We start from the raw sequence: 20323 nt of genomic DNA, 5'->3' as shown, positions 1-20323 counted from the left end.
GGGTAACCAGGTCCAGATCTCAAAGAGTGCTTCCCAATGCTCAAGGTTTTCAAGAGATCTGGCTGTTCTGTTCTACATTTAGTTGTTAAATAAATCTAAGAAAGAAAATGATCAATAACTCTATTCAAAAGCTTGGATAAAACAACAAGTAGAATGGTTAACAATGAGGACAAAGAAATAAAAGCTTTTAAATACTATACTGATTTAGGTTTATACATAGGATTTCAGAAGGATTTAGAGACAATCTAATTTGACTCTCATTTTTATAGATGAGAAAAATGAGACTTAGGTATTTGTATTTGCTCCTGGCCATATAGTCCCAGAAGTAGAACTTGAACATAAGAATATTTATACTTTCTCACCCAATATTTCATAAGGCTATAATTAATACTTAATTTGAAAAGTCATTTCTTGAAATGTATATTACATGTTTAGAGAAGCCAGGAAAAGTCCTAATTAAGGCAGGAGCAAGCACAGGTCAAGTTTCCCTGCTTACATTAAAATCTCAGTGTGGAAGAATAAATGATATATTATTCTATCATAACTCTATCTACTTTTACTAGATATTGCCAACTTCTTATATTTTTCTATACTGATTCCAAGAGGTGAAAGACGTTCCAGGAGCTCAGCATGACGTTAGCGTTTAATCTCTACTTTTACAAGTTAGCTTGGTTCATCTTAAAACACAGGGCATCCACATTTTATAATCTCTACTTTTACAAGTTAGCTTGGTTCATCTTAAAACACAGGGCATCCACATTTTATAAATACCACATGTAAAAATAATAAATATAAAATAACTTGCAAGAAAAAAATACGCTTTTATCCACTATTCATATGAACAGAATTTAAAATATCATCAGTATAGTTCAAAGAGAATTAGCAAACTCAATTTGTTAATTGTTTATTGATTCAGAAATAATGCTACTATATTTGCATTTCTGTGGAATGCCCACACCCTTACTTTTGATAAATACCATAAAATCATCACTAATTAATGATTATGGACTTAGTTTTGCAGTTCATCTGTATTCCTCAGCTTCTATTACTTATAGGGCTTCCTAAGCACAACAGGGTAATAATCCAGGATGGCACAAGGCAATGAAATAAAAAAGAAACCTGCCAGGAAAGAGATTATATAACAGATAATATTAAACAGTATCTAACATTAAGATTAAAATACTAAACAGTAATTGGCACATTTTAATAATCAGCAAAACCAAAAACATTTAAAACAGATGTGACTTTTTCTTTTCCAGCTTTTTAAGAAAAAGAAATTAGCACTGCAACAAAATCCTGAAATTTCTGAAAAACAATCAAGTAGTTGATGAAGAAATGTTACTACTTCCCTTTTATCTACTAAGTGAAGTATCAGGGAGAAAGTTAGCTATATGACAGTCTGTTTTCTTGTTCTCGTTTTATTTTGAAAGTATTTAATGACCTCCTACACCAAGATAGTTTTTAGGTTGTACTAATTATAAATATTAAATGAATTAAATTTTCTTGGTATTTTAGTTCTCATCTTAGCTTACTAAACCAAATGAGTTTCAGGTTTAACACAAATTAATAGCAATTGAGGAGAGGGTAAAGAAAAAAGAAGACATTTACTGAATTACTGTCTTCTTTACATGATGCCAGATTTCAAGCTGTGTTTACACAGTTTTGTTGATGTGTCCAATATCAGAAACTTTAAACAGGTGGGGACGTGGTAGTCCATCTCCCTCTGATGTTACAACTTCAATAAAATAAAATCAGACTGGAATATCGTTTAAAAGCAAGAACAAACAGGAATGCTTTATTTTTAATAGCAACGGCAATTGTCTAGTTTAATGTTTTATGCATATAAAAAAGGGTATTTAAGGAGCCATAACAGAAAGAAGACTACTGGTGAGATTAGTCAACAAAAACAAATTTAAAAAATAAAATTTCCCCACAGTTCAGTTGCCAGAACTTAGTTTTCGTTCACAAGATTTTCAAAAGTGGACCGTTTAAGATACCCTCATAGCCACCTGGCTTGATGATTACATCCTATTTCTGACTTTTTAGCCTGGTATATAATAAACATAAACCTCTCCTTAAGATAATCACTGTTGATATATTAACATATTATTTCTAGAATCTGCCTATTTTGACAGCTAAGAAAATACTACAAGCACAATTCTATATAGTTATATAGTTTTTATCCCACTTAATATTCCATCAGACTGTTTGTTCACATTTAAAACAACTCTCTATTAACGTAATTTTCAGTGCTGGCAGACTGGACATTTTGATTATTTGTGGTAGAAAATAAGACTGTCTCCATTTTTTTTTTTTTTGCACCAAACAATTCTGTATATAATTATGTGTCCATATTTACATCTTTAGGAAATACAGTAATGAAAAACAAGGGTCAAATAGCATGAACAATAAGCCCTTGATTCATATTACATAGCAGGGTGGCTATAGCAAATAACAAAGTAGCCAGATTTTGAAGGTTGTTACCATAAAGAAACGATGAATGTTTAAAGAGATAGATACGGTAATTACCCTGATTTGATTACACAATGTATAATCATCCTTAGGGTATAAATATGTAAAATTATTATATGCCAATTATAAATATAAATTAACTAATTAAAATTAATTGTTTAAAAAAAAACAAAAACTCTCCAGAGAAAATCAACATATAGGACGGGAATTACTGCTACTAGCGCGGATGCCACTATGTAATACTGGCTATTACTTGTGTTTAATGCTTTCATTTTTCAAGTCTTTTGTGTGATTCAGAGATTATCAAGGTTATGCTTCTTTTAAATAATTATTCAAAGAGTTCCACTGTAACTCTTCAAAGTTAATGTTAACTGTAACACTTAACACAGTAAATCTGCTGCTCACAACTGATGACTGCTGGATTTCTAAAAAAGGACAAACAAATGAAAGGTCAAACCCCAAGAATATTTACCTCTGACAAAATATTTCTCACCTTTCACTTCAAGTTTATATGAAAAAATATTTAATACTTTTTATGTGAAAATAGGTAAAGGATAAAGCAAAAAAATTCCCAACCAATGTTTTGCTGTTTAACATTCCTCTATTTGACGATAAACCTAAAGCCAAAAAATGTTCAGACTGAAAACAGATGACTCCTACTTATGAATCATTATTGCTATTACATCATACTAAATGGAAATATACTAAACCTAGTAATGAAACAAAACTGAGGAAACATTTCTCCTCCAGTGTAAAATGTAAACACTGTGCCCATTACATCAATAGGTTGATTCACATACAAAGTACCAGATGTACTAAGATTTAACATCCTCGTTTATTTCTCTTCAAAACCAAATTCACAGCCTTCAAAGGGAATAGGTTTTGTTTTCATGACATCACATCACACTGCTTCTTACTTAGCATTACTTCAAAGAGTCCTCAAAATCTTCCTAAGTCTAATTCCTATTTCTGTTCATACTCATTTACATCTGCAGAGCAAATCACTGTCCAACAGTCTTTGCAACAGTGCTTCTTTGCCTAGAAGCAGAACTAGAAACCAAATTTTAAAGATGTTAAATATTAAAATTTCATTATACAATTAGGTACTCTGCTATCTTGTAAACCAGAATTATTTTCAGGTTTTTATTAGTGACACTTAACTATAAGAAATGATATGGCTAAAAACCCATTTAATTAGGTAACACAATTAGACCTTCCAATTAAGTAAAGACAATTTGCCTATAAAGCAAAGAACCAACAGAAGGGTACCATGAGCTTGGGCATGGGATGGGGGAGAGAGGCAGGTAGTCTATGAATGCTGAAATGGCGTTCGGTTTTCTGTTATGAGACCCTAAAATGAATCCCTGATCTCTTTACCCATCCCTTATGAAAAACAAAAACAGGATGAACTGAGACAAGATGCCTTACCTTGACTGAATAGCAAGATAAATTGTACGACGAAATGAGACCAGGTTAATTTCTGTTTTGTCATGAATAGTCACTCTTTGTCCTGAAAGAAACATAACAAAATTACAAAACTGCAAAAATAAATGTGAAGAATTTAAAATGTATCTCTGTATAGCATTTTCTTCAAAAATCTATTTAGAATCAATACAAATTTAATAATTATTTTTTACTTTGTAAATTAGTATTTATAGAATTCAAAGTAACTATTTCAAGTTTTTGCTATATCACAATGTTAGCTCAAAGAAGTCCAGAACCAAGCCAAGAAAACTATTTTTGTTTCTCTGTTATCTGCTCATTTAGACACTATAAAAGGCTGTACTCTTGCTGTTGTTTGGTAAAATATTATTTCGAGAGTTATAAACAATATCTTGATAATTTAGACGCACTATATAAATCATGGGTAAACATTCAGTTTCAGAGAACACTGGATCATCACAACAGGCTGGGTGAGTCCAATATAAATACGTGTATTTGTTAAAATTTTCTCTTATTTAATGCATGAAAACTTTCCTTATAAATATTTAATAGTTTTTATTTGAACAGTATTTTCATATAAAACAAGGAAATTCTAAAGTAAAATGTAGTACATGGATAGAATTTTAATAAAAAAAAGTTGGAAAAAATTAAAGCTATTTTTACAAAATGTTAAAGAACAATTGTACTGTAAGACAGAAGTGTTTATTATACCCTAAAAGGCAAATGTGTACTTTTAATATCTTCACACATGCAATACATGTAAATAATGACCAGTTTATGTATGTTCTGATGTATTAACTGTGCCTTAACCAAAGTAAAGTTCTGAGCTTATTTCTGTGAAATAATGTAATCAAAGCTGAAGAGGAAGAACATACTACTTCTGTGTAAATATAGCTTTTGGCCTCTTCACTCTATTTTGCCAAAATGAACAGCAAATATGCAGTCACTCTCATTTGTCACATTCCTGCCATGGCTACATAAATCACATGAACTCAATATGAAAACATGTTTTTCACTGTCTAGAATACAATCAAAGGCATAATATACTAAATTAAAATTGTGCTGATGTTAAAAAAAGAATTTAATACTTTTTGAGCAGTTTCTCAATCTTGGCAACACTGGCATTTTGGGCTAGATTATACCTTGTTGCAGGGGGCAGTCTTGTGGTTTGTAGGCTATTGAATAGCAGCCCTAGTCCTCACCCACTAGATGCCATCAGCAGCCCTCCTTGCTCTCCCCAAAGATTGAGAACTATTGTTTTAGAAGATTACATTAGAATTAATTTTAGAGTATCTTATAATATTATTTGAATACGCTACATGTTTACCTTCTTCATCTTCTTCTCCCTCTTCCTCTTCTTCTTCCTCATCCTCTTCACTACTCCCAGCATCTTGGTCTGTGTTTGAGTCAGTGTCTCCCTCATCAAGAATTTCTGTAAAGTACAAAGTAAGTTTGGGAAAAAAACAATGTGCAAGTAATACACACGTATTTCATTCTAAGAAGATAATTCTCAGTTCGTTGAAATCCACTGTGGTGTAACAGTTTATTAGCCAACAAACATAACCACCAAGCCTTGTGTTATTGCCTAGGTGGTCAAAAAGCATTATAACTGATTTGACTAGAGAGAGCTGTATGTATCACTTTTCTGCCACATAAAAAGTGCCCATGAAACAAGGAGATGAGAAAAACAAAGAGAAAGTAGATGAAGGTTTTTGAAAAGAACAAGAGAACTGGAAAAATATTAGGAATAGAAGCTAGCATATGGGAGTCAAAATATTGTTTCATCATCAGAAAGAAGACAGTCCATTATAAAAAGTTAAGGCTAGATACAGAAAACAAGAATTTAGGCTAAGAATGTACTTGGAAAGACAAAGAAGGGAGAGAAAATAATTGCATAACTTAGTGTTCACTTGAAATAAATAGTAATGAGATTTTTATTAAAATATATACCTACTAAATTGAATATTATAATAAATTCAAAGACTTTTCATATATAAAACAGAAACAGAAGTTTAAAAGCCTTTAAGACAACTGGTAAGACAAGCACTGTATTAGATTATCACTTTTAAAAATACAAATGATATATTCAGAACTGGATGAAAATAGTGATGTATATGAGACTACATAAGGCCAGTCATTATGTTAAAAGCAAACAAATGACAAAAACTAAAATTATATTTTGCCCAATGGTGCTCTGTTAGCCTGATAAAAGATTTTGCAAACTGGACCAACTCTTTACTTTTGCATTTCTATTATAATCAGAGGGCTTTTAATACAAAGTTCTGAGATCAATTCACTTTAAGAAAAATTCTAATTTCTTTATATTTAATTAAGCAGTATAAATCAGGAGACACATAACGAAAGTTAGCAGAGAACTTCACATTATGAGAAACAAATCACTTTACAAAAATGAGGAGCAGTCATTCTGCCCTTATCTGACATATAAATTTCAAGAATATTTCGAACAAATGTGAATTCAACAGATAATCTAAAGTATCTACTTTATTACTATGTAACATGGCTTCAACAGACTTTTAAAACAAGAAACTATTTATATTTAATAGTAGGAAGACAGGCACTCCTGCTGTCTTCCCAAATGCTGTTAAGATCTAAAACACAAGTACACCTGGGTCAGTCGAAGGTGCTAATTACTAAAGCTGTGCCCACTTCCTGCTGGGGCCCTTTTTCTATGCCAGCTCTAGAAGAATGTTTTATAAAACAATGAAGGTCAAATGAATTGTCTGATCATTTACATCATCCTTTTCTCATCTCTCCACTTTAGACACTACTTACTAGAATCACTTAGGCAAGGACAACTGGATTTCATTAACTGAATAAAGTAGTGGTTTCAAAGCATGGTCTAGGAGTCCATGGGGGATCACTGAGACCTGTCAGGTGGTCTGTGAGGTCAAAACTATTTTCATAATAATACCAAGACAGTATCTGCCCTTTCACTGTGCTGATATCTGTGATGACGATCCAAAAGCAATGGAGGTTAAAACTTCTGTAACCCAAGGCATCAAACTTCACTAGTAATCAATGTATTCTTTACTGCCACCCTCTTGAAGTAGAAAGCCAGTTTCATCTGAGAATGTCCTTGATGAATTTTATCAAATCTCAGCCCTGAATATAGGCCTTTCTCCTAATCTGAGTGATGAAATATAAAGTTCATATATATAGCCCTTCTGTTAAAGACAGATACACAATGGTGACAGTTATGTCAAGGAAAACCACTTGTGTGATTGTTTGCTTTGCAAGATGAATTAGCTATTTTTTTCATTTTTACTTGAAAAAAATGGCCAACTAACTACAGTTGTTAGATATTTGGACAACAGTTTCTCAAATGCAAACAAACTGAGACTGTCACTTTGGGGAAAACAACTAACAATATCTACGACAATGATAACATTAGGGTTTTCAAGAATTCTGAAAAACCTATATCAATCTCTGCGAGCTTGAGAGCTCCCCAATACTTAGATTTTTTGGACGAGAGTGGTGGTAATATTATTAAATGTGCTATCTAGATATTATATCAACATGTTAATTTGATTTTGATAACATTAACGTTAACATTTAAAAGATGTGCATAACTCAGTGAATTAGTATTTTCTAAATGACTAATGCAACATTACAAAATCATGCATGAGTAAAAGATTTATTTAAAGTGACAGATAAATGGATTCTAATGCAACACTATCAAAGTTCATTGATATTGTTTCAGAATTCACACCGCAATTAATCTTAAAACTACTAGTTGTTAAATATTGGCATTTATCTGAAAAGGCTGTTAAAATACTGCTCCCTTTTTCTAATTACATATTTATCTGGGGCTAGATTTTCTTCATGTACTTCGATTAAAACAACCTACTGCAACAGATTGAATGTAGAAACAGATATGAGAGTCCAGTTGCTTCCCATTAGGCCGGCAGTAAACTTTACAAATAAAAAATTTTATAAAATATATATATAATACAAAATATATAAAACATCATTCTCACTAAATTTGTTTTGTAAAATAACAATTTTTTTTTTTTTTTTTTTTTGAGACGGAGTCTTGCTCTGTCGCCCAGGCTGGAGTACAGTGGCGTGATCTTGGCTCACTGCAACCTCCACCTCCCGGGTTCAAGCCATTCTCCTGCCTCAGCCTCCTGACTAGTTGGAACTGTAGGCATGCACCACAATACCCAGCTAATTTTTATATTTTTAGTAGAGACAGGGTTTCACCATGTTGATCAAGCTACTCCCGAACTCCTGACCTCATGATCCGCCCACCTCAGCCTCCCAAAGTGCTGGAAATACAGGAGTGAGCCACCACGCCCGGCCCGTAAAATAACGATTTTCACAAAAATATGTAATTTATGTTAACATATACTAGGTTTGCTATTATTTTGAAATAATTTAATAAATATTCTTTTATATTGTTTTAACCTCTAATATAGTAAATAGCAATAGATATAAAAAGAAGTTCTTTGGAGTTGTCAATAATTTTCAAGAGTGTAAAGGGATTCTGAGACCAAAGAATTTAAGAACTGCTATAATAAAATAATGTACTACTTTCCAGGCATTGGCCAATTGCCTACACGCTAAAGAAATGGATAGAGAATTCTCTAGTTTAATAAAGAAAGAAATCAAATCAGGTGTACACAAGAATTTCACAAAAAAACATTTGGCATCTCTCAGGGAGACTGCAGGAAAAGAGATTCGTAAGAAAAGAAGGCAAAACGGATCTATGAAGTTCTCTGTTTGGAAATGAAATTATAACAGAAAAAAAGAATCTGACAGATTACAGTGAAAAGCTCCTAGGAAATCAGCATCTAAGAAGAGAAACCCATTATTATTATTATAACAGATTTTTAGGATAATGCATAGGAATGGAAGATTTCTCCCATTTTTACTTTTACTTTCAACCTTCTACTTCTAAGCACTACTGAACAATGGAATGCAGACAGAGACAGAGTTCTAGGTCTCTGCTTTCTCTGTATATGAGACTACACAAAGTTGGTCTTTATGTTAAAAGCAAACAAATGACAAAAACTAAAATTATATTTTGCCCAATGGTGCTGTTAGCTTGATAAAAGATTTTGCAAAGCTAACTGACTCTACATTTCTATTATAATCAGAGAGCTTTTAATACAAACTTTTGGAGTTTAACACAAAGGTAAATATTTATTGCTTCCACAGCAATAAATACTGACCTTCTCCAGTAAAATTACAACTCAAGAGAAATAAGCCCATAAAATTATTATGTAAGTAGGCCTGAGTGTTAGCTTTAGGAGGAAAATAATACGAATGTGAAAATAGTAACAGTAATAATAGCTATCATTGTCTGTGATAATACACAACACTGTATTTTATATATCCTTCCATAGAAAGGTAACATTTAGTCTTCCATCAAACAAGTAACTTGCTACAGGTCACTCAGCTAGTAATGTCAAAGACAAATTACAAATCAAAACCTGTCCAAAGTTAGTGCTTACAGTATATCAATGATATACAAATGAAAATGATCAATTTATTTTATCAGAGAGGCACCAATACTATAATTCATCCTCCCAGAAGGATATCAACCTGACCTCAAGAAACAATAAAGTATAGCACTTTACAATAAAGTATACCACTTAATTGAATATTAAACTGGGTGGCACAGACTGTAAGTGGTAGAGAAGCTAAATAAAGGCCACTACTAACCTATGAATATTTCTTAAGATGGGTGAGACGTAAGTGTTGCATAGTTTAAAGACAAAGAGGAAAGGAACAATGGGGTCAGTAATTCAGAATGAAGTAAAAAATCAAGGGCAAGTACCAGGAAAAAAATAATGCCCAAGGAAATAGCTAAGAGAATAACTTTATAGGAGCAGAGATTTCATTAGGTGGGTATCAACGATCTCTAAATATTTCCTATCAGTATTACATAACTACTTAAATTGCTCGTACTTATCCAAATTAAATTATTTTATAAAATTTTACATACCTTTCTTAATAGCTTTGTACTTCTCTTCATTCTCCATAAAATTAGGATCCATCTTGAAAACATCTAAAAAAAATTTTAAAGTTCATGTTTATTTTCTATATTTACATTTGTTGGTACACCTCTTTCCACCTAACATGCCCCAGACTTACTAAGAACATCTTCTGGGTTATAGTCATCCTCCAGAGGGAGCATATGAGTGAATTGATCATCTTCTTCCACCAAATCAAGACCTTCTAGAATAATGGGGTGGTCCTTGAATCCATCTTTCCGTACAGCAAACATCACTTCAATCATATATTGAACTCTTTTGTCAATTTCAGACTCATGAAGAATGTTTCGAAGGCGTTCAAATATAGCTAAAGGTTAACAGAAAGAAAAGACAATAAAATAAGCAATAAATATTATAATAAACAAAAACTTAACATCAAATTAAGAATGGACACTTACCATTGATTCCTCTTGGTGACACTTGTGTTAATTTGAGGCCACATTCCTTAAGAAAACCAATAGCTACTTCAACACTATCATCTGTTGGTCTTTCCAGGAGTAAAGTGAGCATCTCTAAGCATAAAACTTCATGTGCCTTAAATAGAATACATATACATGGAAGAAAGAAAATGCTTTTACATACATTAAAATATTTTTATGATTTCTAAAAATTAGTAAATCTGTGTACAATAATCATATTGCACATATGATGGGCAAAGTTTTATGAAGTATATAGAAATACTCCAAATACGGGATACAATTTTTCTATCACTTTTATTATCTATCTACTAAGAATTTTCAGATGACTGTTCCAAAAATTTTAATTTTCTATGCTGAATACAACTATCTGAATTATCTTTAGAAGAAATATTCTTAGCCATTATGTACGGAAAGTGTCATAGATAAAATATGTTAAAAATCATATACTACTTTCTAATAAGATAACTATTTTCATAATTACTACATGACAAATAGTAATATGATTTATAGTACCCTTCTTCATGACCACAATTCTTTATATACATTTCCTAATTCATTCTATTGGCAACTGTATTAGACGCAAACAGTCCTTAAGTTACACAAATACTAATTTCATTACAAAATATCTTAATAACTGCTGGAACAAAACAGTTTTGAATATTCCATCTTTTTTTAAAAAATTATATCAAACTATTTCTACTGGCCATGTTCAAAAACTGACATTTATAAACAATGCCAGGAAGAGAGGGAACAAAATTCTACTGAGAAGCTTTGCTATGAGAAGAAAATGAACCACAAAGAATGTTTAAAACACCATACATATGCCTTTCTAAAGTCAGACAGTGATTTGAGATGGTGAGGAAAGAAGTCTAAATCTCAACTCAGGAGATACCTTCTTCCAGTTGTGCACAACATCAAAGATACCCACTACTTCTTTTCACTAGGGGAAGAGGGGTGTCAAACAGTCTTATATCAGTGACAATACTGCCCTTTACCACAGTTGAGAAGATGCAAAAAATTTATATCAAGTGTTTTATGGCAATGTCAAAAATCTCTAGTCTAAGTGTAATACACATTTAAAAGTGGAAATATATCTCTGTGGTTACAGATGTGAAATTAAGTTTCCTTGGTCTTAAGTAGCAAGTTATCACTGTAATAATATGACTAATTAGGTCAAAATCTAAAAGATTTCTAAGAGTGAAAGAATCTTCATGTAAATAAGAGTCAAAACATTTAATATCAGTGAAATAAGACTAGGCAGGACTTTAAAATTCTTCCTGTTATACATGATATTAAACTGGAAATGATAATATATATCTGAAGGAAACTTTTGAGTATGAGCAAGAACAATTTTACCACTTTTCATGGTTAAACAGAAGCTAAATCAAAACCATCAAATAATGTATATAAAATAAACACAAACTGAATAATGGCATGATAAAATTACTTGCATTTGAAGCAGATTAAAATTGATCAACTCTATTCTACAAAGTGATTCTAAACATATATGACTATACCTATGTGGTGGCAAGGAATAGAGGTTTTTGTAAAATATCAGGTATTTATTAGAGTCTCATGAACACCAGGGAATGAAGTGGAGGAGACACCAACTTTATTGTTTTATAAAAATGAACAGAATGGTTCTTCAAAGGAATGGTTTGCAGTCAAGTAACCATGTATAGTATTAAGTCAGATTAATCTGATAAAATATCTAAAAGTGTTTTGATTAGCATCAAAGTGTTATGTTACAGAATATTAAATATGACCGGGCGTGGTGGCTCACACCTGTAATCCCAGCACTTTGGGAGGCCAAGGCGGGCGGATCAGGAGGTCAGGAAATCCAGACCATTCTGGCTAACACGGTGAAACCCCATCTCTACTAAAAATACAAAAAAAAAAAAAAAACTAGCCGGGCGTGGTGGCGGGCAACTGTGGTCCTAGCTACTCAGGAGGCTGAGGCAGGAGAATGGTGTGAACCCAGGAGCCGGAACTTGCAGTGAGCCAAGATCGTGCCACTGCACTCCAGCCTGGGCGACAGAGCGAGACTCTGTCTCAAAAAAAGAAAAAGAAAAAAAAAAGAATATTAAATACATTTATTATAGTTTTCAAATGAAAATATCATTCAACATATTTATCCCAAGGACTATAAAGCAAAGCAAAAATAGAGAGGTATCAGTGAAGTGGCATCAACTCTGTGGTCTAATGCCACCGAATGCGAACAAGTATTGAAGATAAATACTTACCACATTTTGGTTAATAAGATGCGCCACAAATTTTGAAGCAGTCAGGCAAAGTTGCTGAAAAATGAAGGTGGAGAGTTAATCCATAAACTAAACCCAATTTTCATTTATTTACATTAATCTATGGCCTACTAACAATCTATTTAAAACATGTACCACACAAATAATAATTTTTATATTACCAGAAAGTTATAAGATAAAACACATGAAAGAATATCACTTCTGGTTAAACAGTTAAAATTCTACAGTTAGAGCCATCATTTTTGTGGCTCATCAATAGTGGCCAGGGATATTTAAGAGAATAAAGAAGTTCTCATGAAAGACAGTTTTTAAAAAGCATTATGTTATGTACCTGTGTCAAAATCAACCTTGCTTACTTTTGTTGATACTGGTTTACTAGTCTGTTCCTATGTATCATTCTACATACAAGCCATTCATATATACCTTATCATTTCTTCGATAGCCTTTTCGAAAATTAAGAATTAACCTCTTGAGGATTAATTCTCCAATTTGTGGAAATTTTGAGTTGATAATTGCCACTAATGCTGCATAAACATGGGTGAAGATTGGAGAAGCACTCTGTGCTTGCAAAACAGACCTGGACAGCAGTCCTCTGTTTAAAAAAGAATAAAAAAAGGAGTCAACAATAACCAAATGAATTAAATGAAACAAAAACTATTAAAATTCAGTAATATTTCTCTATAATCATAAAATCTAAATCAGAACTAAATGGAAAGAGTTCATCTTACTAATAAATAAAAATTGTTTTTCAGAAAATGAAATGTGAATTTGTGATTTTGTAAAATAGAATGAAGATTTTACTGCAATTTATCGCCAAAATTTTTCTCTCTACATATAATTTCTCTTTTCCCAGTCTGTTATATCAAATCATGAATTTGAGGTTTTTAAGGTTCATATAAACAAATTCTTTAACATTTTCAAAAAAGTAAACAAAAGCAGACCTGCTTCAAAAGTACAAAAGTTAGACAACATAAAGTTTCTACTACAAATCCACATTTTTATAAAATTAATTTTGTGATTAAAGACAAATTTGGGTTTAAATCTTTAAGTCTAATTTTAGTTGAATAAAATGAAGATTTGGAATATTCCTATGAGAAATAAAGACATGAATTAAAAGCAATGCAAGATTAATGCTACAACAATAACAGGAAATTAAAAGGTACCTACTTGTAACTCATTTTGAAAATGGTCATGTTTCTATATGCATTTGATGAGGAAGGGGAAAGGCAAATTGGGCAAACTGAAGTTATTTTTAGCAATGTAATGACAAGTAATTATTGGATTGCCAAAAGTTAGGAAAAAAAAGTCTTAATGGTAGTTTTAGATACAACAACATAATCACTAGGGTAGAAAATGAGAAAAAGGATGCAGCCTATAAATTATAATATCTTTAGCAATCCATAACTCTTCTGAGTCTACTTTTTTTCTAAGTAAAATGGAGAGATCTCTGCCCACTTTTATGGATAATGGCTGTCTCTTGATCAACTTTCTGTACCTCTACAACTCGCTGCACCTACTTTATACCACCATCTTTTTTGGTGAGGTTGGGGAGAGATGGGGTCTCACTCTGTCACTCAGGCAGGAGTACAGTGGCTTGATCTTGGCTCACTGGAAACTCTGCCTTCTGGGCTCAAGCAGTCCTCCCACCTCAGCCTCCAGAGTAGCTGGGAGTACTGCGTGCCACCACGCCCAGCTAATTTTTGTATTTTTCATAGAGATGGGTTTTCACAATGTTGCCCAGGCTGGTCTCAAACTCCTGGACTCAAGTGATCCTCTTGCCTCAGGCTCCCAAAGTGCCAGTATTACAGGCATTGAGCGACCATGCGTGGCCACTACATTCCATATTTTTTAAAAGATGAATCATAGTCATGTAAAATGACATGAGAAAACAGCCCTCAGATTTTAAAATAATAAGTAGAACATGGAGTACTTCTATTTTCTGACCCTTTTAAATATCATCAATTGCTTAAAACCACATATTATAGAATATGGTAATTCCTTTCCGCTTTTCTCAAATTTATTCTTATCTTTCCCATTTCTCTCACATTCCCACTTCACTCTCACTAGAAATTAAATTGGAATAAAGGCCATATACGATGAACCCACAGCTAATATACTCAACAGTGACAAGCTGAAAGCTTTTCCTCTAAGATCAAGAATAAGAAAAGGGTGCCTACTCTTTCCAATTCTATTCAACATAGTACTAGAAGTCCTAGCCAGAGCCATGAGGCAAGAGAAAGAAATAAAAGGCATCCAAATCAAAAATAGAGAAGTCTGTTTGCTGTAAACAGGATCTTAATATAGAAAACCCTAAAGACTTAACCAAAAAATTGTTAGAACTAATAAACTAATTTAGTAAAGCTGCAAACATAAAATCAACATACAAAAATCAGTAGTGCTTCTATATGCTTACAATGAACTATCTTTCTGAAAAAGAAATCAAGAAAACATCCTATTTACAATAACTATAAAAAAAAAACAAAAACATAAAACCTTAGGAATAAATCTAACCACGGAGATGAAAGGTCTGTACACTAAAAGCTACAAATTGTTGATGAAAAAATGGAAGAACATGCATGACATCCCATGTCCATGGACTGAAATAATATATTAAAATGTCCATAGTACCCAAGCAACATACAGACTCGACTCAATCCCTATCAAAATTCCAGTTACATTTTTCGCAGAAATAGAAAAAACAATCCTAAAACTCACATGGAACCACAAAAAACTCCAAATAGCCACAGCAATCTTGAACAAAAAGAACAAAGCTGGAGACCTCACACTCCCTGACCTAGAATCTGCTACAAAGTTATAGTAATCAAAACAGCATGACACTAGTATAAAAACAGACACATAGAGCTATAGAGAACAAAGAAACCAGAGATAAATCCAGACATTTGCAGTCAACTGATTTTCAACAAAGATGCTAAGAATACACAATAGGGAAAAGACAGTATCTTCAATAAATGGTGCCAAGAAAACTGAACATCCAGATGCAGAAGAATGAGAACAGACCTTAGTCCCGCAACATATACAAACATCAACGCAAAATAGATTAAAGACTTGAACATAAGACCTGAAACTGTGAAACTACTATAAGTTTCTAAAAGAAAAACACAGAGGAAAAGCTCCAAGACAGTGGTATGGTTAATGATTTTTTGGATATGACCCCGAGACCACAGGCAACAAAAGCAAAAAGAGACAAATGGGATTACATAAAAACTAGAATGCTTCTGCACAGCACAGGAAAATATCAACTGAGTGAAGAGACAGCCTACAGAATGGGAGAAAACATTTGCAAACCATACACCTGATAAGAGGTTAATATCCAAAATACATCAGGCATTCAACTCAATAGTAAGAAAACAAATAACCCAATTTAAAAAATGAGCAAACGACAAGAACAGACATTTTTCAAAAGATGTACAAATAGCATTATATATATATAATGCTCGACATCACCAATTATCAAAGAAATGCAAATTAAAATCACAATGAGATCTCACAACTGTTACAATGGCTGTAACAAAAAAGATGAAAAATAACAAGTGTTGCCAAGGACATGGAGAAAAGAGAACCCTTGTATACTGTTGGTAGAAATATAAATTAGTACTTTGGGAGGCCGAGATGGGTGGATCACGAGGTCAGGAGATCAAGACCATCCTGGCTAACACAGTGAAACCCCGTCTCTACTAAAAAATACAAAAAACTAGCCGGGCGCAGTGGTGGGTGCCTGTAGTCCCAGCTACTCGGGAGGCTGAGGCAGGAGAATGGAGTGAACCCGGGAGGCAGAGCTTGCAGTGAGCTGAGATCTGGCCACTGCACTCCAGCCTGGGCGACAGAGCGAGACTCCGTCTAAAAAAAAAAAAAAAAAAAAGAAAGAAATATAAATTAGTACAGCCATTATGGAAATAGTCTAGAGGTTCCTTAAAATATTAAAAACAGAACTACCAGCTAGGTGCACTGACTCACTCCCATCATACCAACACTTTGGGAAGCCAAGTGGGGAGGACTGCTTGAGCTCAAGAGTACAAGACCAGCCTGGGCAAGATGGCAAGACCTCATTCTCTACAAAATATTAAAAAATTAGCCCAGCATGGTGATGAGGGCTTGCAGTCCCAGCTACTCAGGATGCTGAGGTGGGAGAATTCCTTGAGCCCAGCAATTCAAGGGGTCAGTGAACTATGACCATGCATGGTACTCTGGCCTGACAATGAAGCAAGACCCACATCTCTAAAACAAATCAACACTAAAAACATTTTTTTCTATTATAACTACCATTTGATCCAGCAATCCCACTACTGGATATATACACAAAGAAAATGAAATCAGTATGTTGAAGAGGTATCTGAACTTCCACATTTATTGCAGCATCATTCATAACGGTCAAAATATGGAAACAACAAAAGTCTCTGTTGTGAATAAATGGATAAAGAAAATGTATATATGTATAAGGGAATACTATTCAACCATAAAGGAAATCCTGTCATTTGCAAAAACACAGATGAGATGAACTTGGAGAACATTATGCTAAGTGAATAAGCCAGGCACAGAAAGACAAATAATGCATGATCTCACTAATATGCAGAATCTAAAAAAAACTGAACTCATAGAATCACAGTATAAAATGATGGTTACCAGAGACTGGGGGTTGGGGGAATTTAGATGTTCGTCAATGGACACAAAATTTCAGTTAGACAGGAGGAATAAGTTCCAGAGATCCATTCTACAATATTTTGACCATAGTTAATAACCATATATTATATACTTGAGAGCTGAAAATAGAGTACATTTTAAGTGTTCTCACCACAAAAAAATGACAGGTATGTGAATGCATGTTAAATAGCTTGATACAGCCATTCTACAAAGTACACATATATCAAAACACCATGATGCATACCACAAATACATACAACTTTTACTCATCAATTTTAGAAAGAAATAAAAAATTAAATTAGTTAGAGGTAGTATACTGTGATATTCATTATTCTTCATGAGTTTAAATTACTGGAGGCATTAAGTGAATGTCTGCAAAAACCATTATGTGAAATCGAAGCTTCTCAAAAAGCAAAAATTCCATACAACCTCTAAGAGCAAGGCACAAGTTATTTCTTAGCAGTCTATATTTTTATAAGTACTGCATTTTAAATAAATATACTCAATGACCTTTGAAATGAAGTAGCACAATAAATCAATGATTATTGTTCATGTAGATATTATATACCTTCGAAAAAATTACTTAGAAATACCACAAATAAAATACTACAAATAAAAAAAAACTTACCTTCCTCTAACAATATTTTCTTGAAGAAGCTCTTGAATAATAATACTTATGTTGGAAATGTTGACTTTGTTGATAAGACCATTAATTGACTTCTTTAGGGCCTCCCAACTCATCCTCTGGTATGCTAAGCTAAAAAGAAGTGATTTTAATAAAGATTAAAACTCTTTCAATAATTACAGTAAGTTATAAGAACATAAAAACTACATAGTGTTCCTTAATTTTTAACATTATTTTCATGAAATGACCCCCAAGTACAGTAAAATATATGATGCCTATCAGGATAAACAGATTATATCCTAAACCATATTTGATTTTCTGTACACATGCTTAAGTACACACCATTTTCCTTTAATAATACAATAAGATTATGTAAGGACATATAAGGATAATGTTTTGTTCTTAGGCCTAGTACATTTAATTAGTCAAATTCAATACACGCTTATTTTACATATAATGCTTGATTTACACTCATCTTTAATGAAGACCTTTAAAATAAATGCAATTAAAAAAATGTAAATGGTAACATGAAATACCCAAATATAAGCCACAAAAAAAAATCTGTATGTCCCATCTCATAAAAAGATGACAGAGATAACAAAATTAAATGTTTTAAACCACAAATAAATGGTAACTACAGAAAAAGGGAGTCATGTGAAATCATGGAGCTGAAATATTGTTCAGAGTATTTTAAAGACAACCTCTATGCTGATGTAGTAGTCCAACAGCTATACCAGTTGAATGTTAGATAGCTGTACTGCTTTTTACCCTAGATTTTGGAAATTACTTGGCCTCATTGAGTTTCTTTAAGTTGAACTGGACAATGTCTAAGATCTTTCAATGCTCTACAATTCTATGGATTTTGTAACTGCTTTTCTGTGGAATCTGATTTCAGCTGCAGAAATCTGATTTCAGCTGCAGAAGTCTTAACCTTTTTTCTTCTATACACGTCTCTCTCTGGAAGCCTGGTGAAACCAGTAGACTTTTTGGAATGATATATACAAAGAATAGGATTACAAAGGATACTAATCATACCGAAATTCAGTTTTTGAAACATGAAAAGAACAAAAGTTTGATATAATATTCTATGTGCTTCATAACACATTAAACAAGAACTAGCAGTATGCTTAATAACTACTTAAATTTCTAAGTAGCATGGCCATAATCCATATCATGAAATATCTGTAACAGACTGTCAATACTCTGATCTATTGCCTACATTCTAAAAAGAAAAAAAAAAAAAAGCTAAACTTTAGAGAATAGTAAAAATAAGGATTCAATTTTTTTCCCAAACACATTAATGGACTGATTGTTTGAATTCTATCCATGGACCTCTTGAGGGGCTCAGCTCGTAGATTAAGAATCCCTGTTCTGGAGTGGTACAACAAGAAGGTTGGTGAGAGCAGTTCCTGGTGGGAACAAGTATTGTATCACTGACATTGTTTAGTATTGCCAGCATGGTGAGGATAAAAAACAGACTCACTTTGCAGTTAATTTTATTTCATTTCTAAATTCTCTATAAATTACGTACACCCTTACTGCCTGTACCCAAGGTGGACTATTCCACTGTTTCAGAACTCCAACCTTTTGGTATCCCACTATCTCTAGAAATAAGATGTATGGCTTAACAAGTGGCCTGATTAATAAGATGTTGCCCATACACAATCACAACCTATCTTACTAAACTAATCAAACAGCTACATCAACTACAATTATACATCCTAATTAGGAAGCCCACAATTCATGTATCTACTGAAAGCAAAGACTATGGCCTTCTTTTCCAGATGTCTACTTCTTCTTGAACCCTTTACAGCCTACTAACAGACTTCAACTGTATATACAATTATCTTAAAGGAATCTGCTTTAAATTGCATGTATTGCTGACTCTCCTGTCTGCTTTATTTAAAAGGAAGCAAGACTTGGACTGATATAGTTTCCAGTCTTTTACAATCAGGATTGCTTTGGACTGGACTGGAGAAAGTGAATACTTTTCAGTAATGCCGCCACTACTGCCTTGTGCATGAGCAAAACGCTTACATGATAATGAAAGTCCTATTAACCACAGAAGCCAACTCCAAATTCCTTTTCAACCTAACACTTCAAATATCACTGGCAAGTGCTAAAACATGACACATAATGAAAAACTTATTAGTTTTGAATTTAATGTCATCAAATACCCCTTTCTGGCTCTTAAATTTGGTTTTATTTCAAATCTTCATAGCTTCTTTTAGATAAAGACATTTCTTTTCTTTTCTTTTCTTTTTTTTTTTTTTTGAGACAGAGTCTCTCTTTGTCACCCAGGCTGGAGTGCAGTGGGACAATCTCGGCTCACTGCAAGCTCCGCCTCCCAGGTTCACGCCATTCTCCTGCCTCAGCCTCCCAAGTAGCTGGGACTACAGGTGCCCGCCACCACGCCTGGCTAAT

General features: G+C 33.1%; 1 protein-coding gene across 1 annotated transcript in view; it reads right to left on the bottom strand.

Moving 5' to 3' along the window:
• The window catches only part of CWC22 (CWC22 spliceosome associated protein homolog), a 63716-nt gene that overhangs the window by 15794 nt on the left and 27599 nt on the right, over positions 1-20323 (bottom strand). The window contains exons 6-13 of the mRNA XM_033230980.1: positions 17903-18031; positions 13039-13207; positions 12598-12651; positions 10334-10469; positions 10036-10242; positions 9887-9949; positions 5243-5347; positions 3901-3982 (exon numbers count right to left, since the gene is read on the bottom strand). Coding sequence (XP_033086871.1) covers positions 3901-3982; positions 5243-5347; positions 9887-9949; positions 10036-10242; positions 10334-10469; positions 12598-12651; positions 13039-13207; positions 17903-18031 — 945 coding nt within the window. The remainder of the gene's footprint in view (positions 1-3900; positions 3983-5242; positions 5348-9886; positions 9950-10035; positions 10243-10333; positions 10470-12597; positions 12652-13038; positions 13208-17902; positions 18032-20323) is intronic.

This window comes from Trachypithecus francoisi, unplaced genomic scaffold, assembly GCF_009764315.1.
Source record: "Trachypithecus francoisi isolate TF-2019V2 unplaced genomic scaffold, Tfra_2.0 Lachesis_group13, whole genome shotgun sequence".
Lineage (NCBI taxonomy): Eukaryota > Metazoa > Chordata > Mammalia > Primates > Cercopithecidae > Trachypithecus > Trachypithecus francoisi.
This window is presented reverse-complemented; position numbering and strand designations above follow the sequence as displayed.